The 13,394-nt window shown below is 37.3% G+C and overlaps 2 protein-coding genes across 2 annotated transcripts; one reads left to right on the plus strand and one right to left on the minus strand.

The window, feature by feature from the left end:
* Nucleotides 1–1,190: 1,190 nt before the first annotated feature.
* LOC128371292 (lipase member H-like) lies at nt 1,191–6,372 on the minus strand. Its single transcript, XM_053331574.1, has 11 exons — nt 5,898–6,372; nt 5,199–5,283; nt 3,903–4,273; nt 3,695–3,803; nt 3,054–3,155; nt 2,866–2,955; nt 2,581–2,748; nt 2,288–2,377; nt 1,751–1,859; nt 1,459–1,632; nt 1,191–1,380 (listed from the first exon to the last, which is right to left on the minus strand). The coding sequence occupies exons 2-11, from the start codon at nt 5,254–5,256 to the stop codon at nt 1,296–1,298; spliced, it is 1,356 nt and encodes a 451-aa protein (XP_053187549.1). The 5' UTR covers nt 5,257–5,283; nt 5,898–6,372; the 3' UTR covers nt 1,191–1,295.
* Nucleotides 6,373–7,708: 1,336 nt separating this feature from the next.
* LOC128371542 (choline-phosphate cytidylyltransferase B-like) lies at nt 7,709–12,207 on the plus strand. Its single transcript, XM_053331892.1, has 8 exons — nt 7,709–8,074; nt 9,280–9,379; nt 9,760–9,876; nt 10,061–10,212; nt 10,326–10,404; nt 10,490–10,632; nt 10,738–10,926; nt 11,778–12,207. The coding sequence occupies exons 1-8, from the start codon at nt 7,997–7,999 to the stop codon at nt 12,024–12,026; spliced, it is 1,107 nt and encodes a 368-aa protein (XP_053187867.1). The 5' UTR covers nt 7,709–7,996; the 3' UTR covers nt 12,027–12,207.
* The last annotated feature ends 1,187 nt before the right edge of the window (nt 12,208–13,394 follow it).

Consider the following 13,394-nt stretch of genomic DNA (forward strand, 5'->3'; position numbering starts at 1 on the left):
ATATGTAACCTTTTCAATCAGTTTGTTTTGATGCATTAACTTGAGGATATATTGTGTTCCAGCAAAGAAATTAAACTGCTGATGAATGAGCTAGATGAAGAGAAAAGGATTCGCTTGACTTTACAGGTATGAAAATGGATCATCAAGAATGTTATTTGTTCTTCAAAAGTTAAGCAGTCTTGCTTTAATGATTTCATCACACACAATGATATTACAATATTGAAGTATTATTCACTTTGAACCAGGGAGAACTCCTTCAAGGTGAGAAGAATGACTCTGATTCTTGTTGTTTTGCTTTAGATGGAGATACAACGTATGAAGAAGCACATGTCTAAATGAGCTGGGAAGACAAAACCACCATCATGAAAGACAAGAGATTCTGATTTCAGTAAAAGAACCAAGTTTTAAAGGTCCTGTTGTGTACCTATTTGAGAAATGCTATTTTTCTAAGGTACAAAAAAATCACCACTGCTCCTTTTTGACGAAGAACGATCATATTTATTTGAGAATCATTTCTCTTAGATGTTTATTTTTTACTGGATTGCTGAAGGGGACTAAAATGACTCAATGTTTTTACTGAGTCATTGCTGAAAAGCGTGATATGAGGTGCAGCGGGAGCAGATTCAAGGTGAAAGTCTGCAACAAACACTATGTCACACTGAGCAAGCAGTGCATAGCCCAGTTATACATTTAGTTTATTTATGTAGTTAATTTTTCCTTTATCCAACTGTGTGGGATAAATGGTGTCACAAACATGGAGCGTCTATCATATTTTAGGGTATGTATAATTTATCAAAAATGTTATAATTTGCTTTTTGAGCCTAAAAAATGAGCTGATTGAGCTGTCAGTTAATGTGTCAGTTGCTGATATTTAGAAGCATTGTGAATTTATTAAAGATGTTGACCATGGTTGACTCTACTTTTACTACTTGTATTAAAAATCAAGGATGATGCCAGTCACACAAATAATAAATATATGGTTACATCATGTATTTGGGGGAAAAAAGTCTATACTTTTAAAAGCATTTTGTGTTGCAGTATTTTCATCATTTGAGATAGATTTTCAAACACGTAAATGAAGAGTAATTTCTTGTCTAATTAGCCTTAAAAATGCAAAGAAATTCCTCAAAATTTTTAATATAAAAAACATTTACTCTTAAAAACACAGTTTTCATTTTCAGATTAAAATGGTCACATTGTGGGAGGTTGGTGCACTTTCTTTTGTCGCCTGTATTGTTTTTCTGTACGATCCAGAACCAACAATGACATTTTTGAAGCAATGTCCAATTTTTGCTTCAGAAGTTGGATTCTTCACAGAGCATAGGCCTGAAGGTGACTTCTTTGTTCTCCAGAAGAAGGATGTCATATCGACAGAGAGGCCTGTGAGGGACAAAGTCGATATTAAATCTGGAGCTTGGACATGTAGGTTGCAAAGGTGGTTTATAAACTGCTGCCTACCCCTCCTTGCGTTCCAGATGTGTGAGACGTACTCGAAGCACACGGAGCTTATATTTGGGCTTGAACACGTTTCCAGTAGAGAATGTGAGAGACACCTTGTTCACTGTCTGTAGGTCTTTGTCAAACTGTGCAAATAAATGTGTTTCTTTGTACCTCTGGAACTCTGATGACTTACTGATATGACAAAAACAAACAAAACACAAACTGCTGAAGGAAAGAACCGTAACAAATGAACAGAGAGAAGTCATAATGTCATTTTGTACTTGTAACTGAACACAAAGGGAATACTTACTGGTTGATGGTTGCCACTGCTTCTTTGCCATCCCCATGAAGTTTAACAGTGATGTAGCCCCAGCGTACTTCCTGGTTCCATATTATCACATCCACCTTGTAGCCTGTCACTGAGAGGATATGGAGACGTTGCTTAGTGTTATTATGGTAATAATCAATAATCTCATAATGAAAAGCATGACTGTCTGACACCTCTAGTAATAATGAGGATTAATTATAAATATAGATTGTAACTGTTCCTTTAAATGATGAGACAACTTGCCTGTTACAATGAAAACATCTAAAAAGGGCAAATCTTGAGATTTCCTATAATTTCTTGACATTCAGAGGCTGTTTTAATCATCCAACATTAAAAACTTTAAAATTATTTTGTTCTACCTTTTTCATTGTTAAATGTCTTTACTTACCAGGCTGAGACTCTGTTCTCAGGTTCTGTTTTAAGGATGTCTTCAACCACTACCTCCTTACCCTTACCAGAAATTCACTTTCACCAAATTTAGCTAAAATCCCCAATTACCATTATTATTATTATACTTACAGCAGAATGGAGAGGCTTTATTTGTGTTGAAGAAAGCCTTTGTTTGCCTTCTGCGCAGCAGGTCGTCTTTCCACTTTATGATGTCATAACCTGGTTTTGAGTGAAACATCTGCGTCAGGTTTACAACAGCTTATTCTAACCATTGAATACATAATGGATTTTATTCACCAAAAAAATTAACCAATTTTAAATTATAGACATAAATTACAACTAATTTGTTTTGTTTTTTTACTGAAAATTGAAAATTTTTTTTTTGATTATTGTTTTAAATAATTGATAATTAAAGCACAAACCAAAGACAGGACATCCAGCTGGTCCAAACTGATTACAATCCATGCAGTTACCATCCAGAAAGTCCTTGTAAGAGGAGCAGGGGAAAGCCCTGAAGTTGCATACTGGCTTCAGAGCGTCAAGGTACAGCAACACTGATCTCTGGTGGTCACATTTAAAATAGGCTCCTCCTGTACAGGGGGTAAGAGAATTACCACATGTGATTATAAATCCAACATGTTTTCACAAAGATAAATAGTCAACAGTTTGATGATCTTTGGGTTTCCCCATAATATCAATGACATTACCAGAAAAGATGGTTTTTGGGCACCCAGGTTGGTCTGTTCCTGCATTAGCATAGAAATCAATGTGACCTAAAGGTGCTCTAAAGCCCAGCGCTGTGAACACAGAGTAGACACATTAATATGACAATAATATTTGTACACATTTAAATTAATAATAGAATATATAAAACAGTATTTCAGTTCAGCTTTACCATCTATGTCTGTGTGCAGGACATCCACAAACTCAGCATCTGTGGCATCCAGGCGATTCTTTGGAGGTTTGCCGGTGAACTGCGGCCCAGCAGGATCCAGAGCTGCAAACATCAACATGAATAAAACTCAGTAGAACTTTAACATTATTTTACTATTTGGATGTCTGCATTCTATTTTATATCTTGCTGTTACCGAAGCACTCCTGATGTTTGGAGCTGCTTTTCTTTACTTTGTGTTTTTTTAAAATACATGATAGTATGGTGCTTTGCTGTTTTCTTCAACACAGCCAGAACCTGAACTGTGACATGTTTATGCAACTACACCAACAACTGTTCATTGTAGTGTCACCTTATTATTATGTTACCTTGATAATAATTTCAACCAAAATGCCAAAACCTTAAAAAGTGTCTGAACTGAAGGTTGTATAAGTAAATATATTGCAGGAGAGATATGGGCACCTTTTTTATAATTCTCTAAGGATGCCCACACTGTTGACTACTTTCTATTTAAAAGTTCAAATGGACCAAGTTTTGAGGCTCTTGAAAATGTTCTAAGATTGGCAAGATAAGCATTTCACAACTCATAAATCTAGAAATCTTCAGTATTGTGAAAAGTGGGATTGTAATGTTCACAATCTTACCTGTAATTCTTCCAATTTCCCCCTTTAGTTTTTTGCCTACAAAGCCTGATATATGAGCTCCGAGACTGACTCCGATCATGTGGATGGAGCTCAGAGAGGCGCCATGTTTCTGAAAAGATGAGTTATTATAATGCATGGTCACAGAGAGGAATCAAGATATGCTATAACAGTGTATCAAATGCTATAAAATAATCAAATAATCTCTTACCTGCATCTGTTTAATGAAAGCAGTGAGGTTTTCTGCTGTCTTGTGTGTGTTTTCTACTGCTTTCAAATAATTTATATTAGCAGCCCCGTGGTTCCAGTCCACTACTATGACGTTACCACCTGTCCTGGCCAGCGTCAACTGTGTGATGTTGTTAAGCCACACTGGTGGAGATCCTGTGGGCCGATACCCATGAATGATGAAGCTGGTCTTTCTGGACAAGTTGAACTGGGGGTGCGCTGAAAGGTTGGTGTGGGACAAAAGTGAACCACATGCTGGATTGGCACTGGTGTACAGCAGCAACCTAACCCTCAGGGATGTCCCTATGATTGCATTATTGAGGTCTAGATCTGTGAAGTCATCGCATTTCTGAGCTGGTGGGAGAGAAAAAAAGGAGCAGACAAGGATCAAGAGAAAGAGGTGTGTTTGGGGAAGGGAGGATGAAAAAGAGGGGAAAAATAATAAATTATACATGAGCATTTTGATGCCAAGAAATAACAGATACTCATCTCTCTATCAGCAGTCTGCTATGGAAATAAAGTGTGTTTACAATAAAATATCTTGATTTTTATCTGAACCACTAGACATAGTTCTATTGCTATTAGGCCAGCAATGGTTAAACATGTATCAGCTGAGAGCCCATCATGAGCTTATATAGTGACCCTGGTTTTTTCCAACCACAGCGTGGGTCACTGCCTCAGACATGTTGATTTTCTCAAGAAATGTAAGTTCCTCAACGTGATGTGACTTCTAATTTTAGTTACCATACGCTTACGCCTCTGCTTGAGGTTTATTCTCGTTAAAGGAGTTTTTCCTCACTGCTGTCGCCAAGTGCTTGCTCATGATGGAATGTTCGGTTTCTTTCAATTAAATTAAAGAGTACAGTCTAGACCTGCTCGTGTGAAAAGTGCCTTAAGATAACTTTTGTTGTGATTTGGCACTATATAAATTAAATTTAACTGAGTTGTCTGGAACTGAAAATAATCCACAAAGCTATGATATAAATAGAGAATCAATCAATCAATCAATCTTTATTTGTATAGCGCCAAATCACAACAAAGTCATCTCAAGGCACTTTACACATAGAGCAAGTTCTAAACCCAGGTTTAATTTGAAAGAGACCCGCCACCCCCACATGAGCAACAGTGGCAAGAAAAAACTCCCTTTTAACAGGAAGAAACCTCAGACATAACCAGACTGAGAGTGGGCGGACATCTGCCTCTACTGGTTGGGGTAGAGAGGAGAGAGAGGACGGATAGGAGAACTATACATTTCAGAGTGTTATGCTTTGGCCCTTACCTTTGCATATTTGAACCACCATCAGCAAGAGTGTTGTCAGATACTGCCACAGGAACATGCTTTAGACCAACAACGTGCAAATAATCTACAGAGAGTTATCAGAGCATGTTATTCAGCATGTTATTAGTCAGAACAGTATTTAAAAAACACATCATTCAGATGGTGTTTGGTCCTTGCACTTTCTCTTCCCTCTGTAAAGCGTCCTTGGGTTTGTGCAAGGCGCTATATAGATTAAACTTATTATTATTATTATTATTATATGAAACACATCCTCCAACCACATTAACCACAGCAACATTTCAAGGAGACTGCTATCTTTTTCCCTCAAATGCTTTGACACTTTGTATTTTACCCCACAGACTATAGTTTTATATTATTATGCTCTGGTGCAAACTTCGTGGAGCACAGCAAATACAAGACAAGAGTATTTACTTAAAACTTGTTGTGAATGGGAGGAAAAAACTTTAAGTAGCTTTAGCTGTCTGTTTCTTTCTTGCTCCTTCCACTGAGGTTGAAGTCCACCAGTGACAATGTGACTATAAGTGAAACCGAAATCTGAAGAATTTGGTCTAATTGTGAGCTAATAGTTTCCTCTGCTATGGTAGAAGTGTGCGCATGTTCAGACTTCCTCGGATTTAACTAAAAATTGACAAGAGTGTTAAAGAGTATAACATGACTTAATTGATATCAGAGTCTTACCTTTGCTGTAGAACAATATTTCCTGTCCCGGTGTGTCAAAGGTCTAGAATATTTCTGGTCATCCTGTGTCTGTAACTCCACATATCCAGGCAGTGTTCACTTGAGGAAGTGACAGAAGCAGCAATAAAGCAATACTCCCACTCTGCCTACTCTCACCAGGATAACCACACCCCTTGCCCCAGGTCATTGTGTTCACAGGTGAAACATTCCTGTGAAGTCACTCCTGCTGTTCCCAGCACACTGAAACCGGTTATGCACTTTGAGTGTTTCAAACTTTAATCTGCAAAAACAACTTAGTCTCTGTATATCTTCTTATATGTGTAAGATATAAGATCAGAAGTTAAACATATTATGGACATTTCAAATAACTTTCCATTTGCAGAAAGAAATATTTACCCTAAAAGGAAAATTCAGCCTGTCTCGACTCACTGTGGTGGTAGTCAAAATGATACTGACATTTTAATGATGTCACACATCCAATGATACTCCACCCCATTATTGTTCCTCTGACTGTACTGTATGTCTAACTTGTTGTTTGTAGTTTCAGTTGCCTTGAATGATTCCTTCATTTTCAGTTTTGGGTTAATACTATTAATATTATATTATTGTTCTCTGTATTTATAAACTGTCTTTAACCTGAAAGGGATCATTACTGTGTAAGTGGAATGTAAAAGTTTAGATTAAAATAATAAACTTTGAATTTCACTTTCAAGTTCATGTTTGAAAGTTGAAATGAAAGTCCCTAAAAATAGAATTTGCTAAAGCATGACTTCATATTAAGATGACCATATCCTAAATGTATTCATGGTAATGCATTACTAATAGCTCATATGAATATGAAAAATACCTTAAGTATAACAAAACTAGGCTATAGTCTACAGACATTGCTGGCTGCTCTGTGAGGCTGCACTGAGCTAAATGCTACTTTGTCACAATGCTAACACACTGATGATTTGCAGGTATAATGTTTACCATGTTTACCACGAGTTTAGCATCAACTGCTGTTGAGACTGTCCTATTTTTGCAGGTATTAAATCATAAATCAAAGTATTGGACAAATTGTAATTATGACCCGATGATGGTGCTAGTTGAAATATTAAGAGACTGCTACTGTTATTATAATTAATCCTGAGAAAGACTTTAACGTCTGTATCAAATCTCATGTCAATCAATCCAGTCCAGTTTTTTTTTAATTTCACGTAAAACCACAACTGTAAACCTCATGGTGGCGCTAGGGGGTCAATGCATGTCTACACAATTTTTTTGTAGAATTTTTGAGATATTTTAGCCTGAACAAATGTTTTTTTTTTTTTGTTTTTTTTTTTACTAAATTTATATTTTTTCATAAATAATACACTATAATGAGAGAATATGTAATTCATGTATTTAAGATTGGGCACAACATGCTCAGCGGGACTGTGTAAGTGTTTTAGACAACACGTATGAATCATGTGTTTCCCAAGAAAGACAAACTGCTGCCAGATCCTATGATGCAACAAAACTGTATGGTACAGTAGGAGGAGGCAACAACCAGCAGACAGTGAAGCGTTTCATTGATTTCAACATGTTCCCAACCTGTATTCACAACACAAGTTACGTAAGATGCGCCACACTGGGCACTCTGTATTTGGTTCCAAAGGCTGCCGATGTAAAAGCTGCGGGCACATACTCACCTTCACGGTTGATTTTAACATACACTGTTACACTCTTAACATTCATTATTCTCTAGATTTCACTGGTAGGAAGGAATTGTGAGAAATTATTCAAAACATGAGCCTTTTTCACAAGCAGTTGTAATGACATTATATTGTACTGTATGAATTGTAGAGTAACATATATCTTCCTATTTATGCAAGCTTCAATATTACCACATAGAGAAAAGGAAACTCAGTATTGATAAGTGTAATCTCTACATTTCTGAATCCATTTACGAGTGGCTTGAACTTTGCTCACTACAGTCTCCCGTCATCAGGGTCAGGCAGGTCGATGGGATGTATACTTAAAAAACACCCACAGCCTTAGAAGTTGTCCTAGCTGAGGAGCGACAGGTGGATACAGCAGTGTTGTTAGTGGACAAGAGAAGAGAAGAGCAGGTCAGGATGGCTGGAAAGAGACGAGGACGAGGAGGCAATGGCCATCAACAGGCCCCACAAAGCCAAAGAGGACGCCCTCAAAGGGTACGTACTCTTCTGTCATTATGGAACAAGTCTGTCACATTTAGTTACGGAGAGAGAGTTACGGAAAAGGGTAACCTAGTTCTGGTTGAACTTGTGTTTTTCAGACTTACGTTATATTTTTATATGACAAGCAAACAACAGACATAAATGCTTCTTCTGTGGTTATTTGTCTTGGGAGTGGAGAGGTAACTGATTAGCAGGGTTGGACGATGTAACCATGACTCATTTTTATATGTCACACACAGTACTACATGATCTCAAGTGAGGCACAGCTTGCCTTTAAACTCTAAAGTCTTTAGCTTTTTAGCTTCGTCCTCAGTTATCTTTCAAATAAATGTAGATAGGATAATGAGTCGTATAATAGGCCACAGTGTAGAATTTCATTATGTAAAGTACACGTTTAGTCTGTGTCTCAAGTGTGGTATGAAGCTGTGTACTTTCATGTCTTACTTGAAGGTGTAAATTGTTAAATAGTAGCTAACTTTTAAAAGTTAGCTACTATTTAACAAAATATTAAATAGCTAAGAGAAAACAGGGAAGCAGGCTAACATTATTAGCATTCACAAAGTTATGAACATTTATCTTATTGTTGAACATAACACAAGACATGCAGGACATTTTATGCAGAACAAGAGTTCAAAGTATACATTACAACACTGCAGATAAAGCTGTGTTATATACTGTATAAACACAAAGTCCAGATTATTCATAGTGGTCTTGAAGGTATCAGAGTTTATTTGGCTGGTATAAAATCTAGAGAATAATCCAACCTGCAAATTTACAAAACCTTGTGTGTTTAAAAATATACCTAACAGCACAGTTAATATTGTAATGTTTGAATTCTTCAATAATTGTTGTTTGCCTTCCTGCATGGTTTTGTTTTTGAGTAATGGTCTCTGACTCTCAGAAACTCTTTTCAAACCTGTACATTGCCTCAGATTTCTTATAGGTGCTCCAATTTCTTCCCACAATCCAATCACAGCCAGGTTTGGTTAACTGTAAACTTCTAAAGTTGCCCTGAGGCATGTACTGTGGGTGTGAATATATTTGTCTGTATACACTATGTGACACTTTGTTTAATTTGTTCTCTTTCTGTCACCTGATACATCCTGAGACCCAGAACCTATTTGGAAAAAATAGAGCATTTAATCAAACTTTACACATATTTATTTCCTCTGCTGTGTCTGTCTTGTCTCTATGTTCAGGCTCTGCGGGAGCCGGCTGCTTTTGCCAAGTCTACGGGTTTTGAATCAGATATCCAACATGAAAAGCTGACGATTGCCCAGGCACGGAGGGGCACACCAGGTCACACTTCTCAAATGTTTTGGTTATCATTGCTAATAAATGAAAGAAAGCCAGTAGGATAATTATTAACTTGACATGGTTCAGTATATTGCTTTTATTGTGACGTTATATCAGCTGATTTATTGTTTTATTGCTGGTTATTTGGCTGATTGTCGTGTCACGCCATACGACTGACAAATTAGCAACAGAATAAAAATAAAAACGTGTTTGGACTTTGTTGCTTTTGAAAATATTATCGATGTCAGTGTTGTCTGATACAGGTAATAAATATCAGATATAAGTATCAGCTTCATTATACCAGATCAGTAAATCACTGTAATCTCTAGAAAAAGGTCCTGTAACATCATGCTGGTATTTAAAGAATGTTTCTCATCATGCAGCTCATCGTCCTGTGCGAGTCTACGCTGATGGGATCTTTGATCTTTTCCATTCGGGGCATGCTCGAGCTCTGATGCAGGCCAAAAATGTTTTCCCCAACACATACCTGATAGTAGGAGGTAAAGTAGTAAACACAGTAAAAACACATTGAGCTTTCTTCATTAGTTGAACATAAATTCTATCTTAAAACAAAAAGACCTTCAAAGGGCCAACATTTTTAGGATACATTTTCCAGTTTGGTAATTCCAGATGAACTCTTACTCCCGACTTAGTCTACAGTCCTCTCTGCCTTTGTGTCTCCAGTCTGCAGTGATGAACTCACCCACAAGTTTAAGGGCTATACAGTGATGACAGAGGAGGAACGCTATGATGCCCTGACGCACTGCCGTTATGTTGACGAGGTGGTGCGGGACGCTCCCTGGACCCTTACCACAGAGTTCCTCCAGAAACATAAGGTCAAAGGTCACACCGTCAGCGGACACCACAGTTTCTTAAAATGTCATACAGTATCAACAACAAGGATATTTGTTGTTCAATCATTGTGAGTACTGTCATATTGCACTTACAGATCGACTTTGTGGCCCATGATGATATCCCTTACACCTCTGCTGGATCAGAGGATGTTTATAAACACATCAAGGAAGCAGGTCAGTATTCTTACAAACCATTATAATACATTCTTGTTGATAGTTATTGTATTAATGACATGTATTATTTTTGTATTCATATCAGGAATGTTTGTGGCCACTCAGAGGACGGAGGGCATCTCCACATCAGATCTGATCACTCGTATCGTCCGAGACTACGACATCTATGTCCGACGCAACCTGCAAAGAGGATACACGGCCCAAGAGCTCAATGTCGGATTCATTAGAGTAGGAGAAAGCATATTTAATTTAAAACAACAAAATATTGACGTATTTGACACAAAACATAATACAAAAAAAAAAGTGTATGGACAGCTTTGTTTTCTTTGACAGGAGAAAAAAATTAGGCTCCAAGACAAGGTGGACAAGATGAAAGAGACAGTCCGTACGGTGGAGGAAAAGTCCAAACACTTTGTCTATAGAGTGGAGGAGAAGAGCCAAGACCTCATCCACAAGTGGGAAGAGAAGTCGAGAGAATTCATCAGCAACTTCCTTGAGCTTTTTGGACCAGATGGAGCTTGGGCACGTGTACCTTTAAATTCATTCATGACACACTGAAAGGAAATATCTTTCTTAAACATGAGTAGCTCTACTTTACTTTAATAGATCATTTCTTGAAGACTTGTTATCACCGTGAAGTTGTCAGGCAGGAGGCAGGTATAGACTCCAGGAAGTAACTGCATCGAGCAAAACTAAATCCTGCACATAACACGCCATAAAACCATAACTTATCATCTTACCAGCTTTTTTGTACAGAGTAAACAAACAATATAACGTGAATATAATGTTAATAAGTGAGCTTTAGAGGTTACAATGTGGATTTGTATTACTTTTGGACAGTCAGGCTAGTTGTTAGCCCCTGTTTACAGTCTATATGCTAAGCTAAGCAAAGTCTTGCCTTTTCTGTACAAGATGAACTCTTGCTACATCCCTCTTTTTGCTTTATTTTGCACTCAACAACAGCACAAAAGATGATAAAGTATGTAACAGAAGCTGTGACATGAACAATTGTCAGTGAGACCAGTCCATAGAAGACATGGGGATAAAAAAACAGACAAACTAACAAAAAAACCCCCAACAACTTGGTGCTCCCTGGCACCCCTTGGTCAAATCTAAAAAAAAAAAGAAAAAAGAAGAAGATACAATATAGACACTCCTGGAAACAGCAAGACTTAAACTTTGCAGATAAAGTGGCATCTCTGATTGTTTCTCTGTCGCAGATAAAGAAATATAAACTTACTTTGAAATCATACAAAAAAAAGACATCTTGTAACTTAAGATCTTGCTTCATAATCATCATATTTAGATTGTTTTCTTTTTTTACATCACTACATAAAAAAATAATTCTGTCCTCTGTTTCTGTCTGTGTTTAGCATGCATTTCAGGAGCGGAGTGGGCGAATGCTCCAAGCTCTGTCTCCCTACTCTTCACCTCGTGGCTCCCCCAGCAGCAGTCCCACCAGACGTCGCTCCATGTCTCCTGACTCTTCCCCCGCCTCCACCTCTCCCTGCTCTATCTCCCCTCCATCCTCTCCATCCTCTCCATCCTCCCCCTCCTCACCAAAAAAGGGGACACGTTCCTCTCGAAAGTCTCGCTCCACACACAGTCGGCATGTGAAATGAGCTCATCATGCTTTCGTTGTTTCTTTGGTCCTCATATAAGTTATTAATCTGGTACATAATATATCTAAAGAGGCTATTAACTAAAATAAACAACTAAAAAATGAAATGGTTTAATTTATTAGTGTATTCAAGTGCAATATATCATAATGTTTCTCATGTTTCTTTGCTGAAAAGTAAAGGAAAACAACATTCATATTTTGCAGTGATGTGATTTGTTCTCTGTCATTTGTTACTTTCTCACATGTCTAGAATCTAAATACATAACATGCTAATAGTGCCTTCACAGTGTTAATAGGTTTTTTGTCATTTGTCATTTGTTAGGTTTGGAAGGTGTCTTGTAGGAAGAATGATGAACAGATGAATTTTAGCTCATTGTTTTGGTTTTATAGCCTGTAAACTGGTTTCTAGCAGCAGAAGACAGCTGTAGCAAAAATCTGATCAACCTTATTATAGAAGTTTTTTACTGGAAGTTTCTCTGTAGAAAAGCACAGACTCAGTACATGCCAGGCAACAAACAGTTTCAGTTTTTATGCTGTAACCCCCAGTGGCAATTTGAATAAGACAGGTAACTAGTAAGTAATAAAAAACATCACCACTTGCCAACACCATGACTTAATCAGGTTGTGTATGATGTTTGTTGTGGAGCTCATCTGCCCCCAAGTGGTCAAAATAATGAACTGGTGCAGTTTTAAGATAGTCCAACATTACTCTACCTTACAGGATACAGTAGGTTCACATTTAGCCAACAGTCACATACATGTATTGATATAATGAAAGACTTTTTTCTCTCCATATTGTTCCTAGTCTTTACTAGCCAGGTCCCAGGTCCCGGCTAGTATAGAGGGCCCTTCCTGACACGATTCCATTGTAAGTGATGGGGAGCAAAATACACAGTGCTGGTTTTATGTAAAAATACTATTCAAAATGTATGAAGTTTCAGCGGTCTGAGTTTGACAAATCAAGAGGGCATCTTCCATATTTACAAATTCCCTCTTTGTGTTTCCACAGTTACTGTTTCCTTGTTGAGCTGTGGTGTTGGGTCAGTCAGAAAAACAGGGAATTTGGTATACCAAAAAGACTAAACTTGGTAGATGCTTGTTTTATTTGGATAATTATTCTAATTATTTAAATATTAACTTCACCTGAACTTTTATATAAAGAGAGTGGTAGATGTTGAGTTCAGATGGGATGTTTATATGGACAGAATGGACAGGAGGAATGAGTATATAGCAATAAAAAACTGTCTTAATGAACAAATTAATGTTATACACAGACTTTAAGTATACATGTCCTTCTATTAGCCAATAAAATCAAGTTGTCTTAACTTTAGTTGGTCTGAATCACAATTAAAAGAGATAGTACAAGGTG

This window comes from Scomber japonicus, chromosome 13 (genome assembly GCF_027409825.1).
Source record: "Scomber japonicus isolate fScoJap1 chromosome 13, fScoJap1.pri, whole genome shotgun sequence".
NCBI classification, from domain to species: Eukaryota; Metazoa; Chordata; class Actinopteri; order Scombriformes; family Scombridae; genus Scomber; species Scomber japonicus.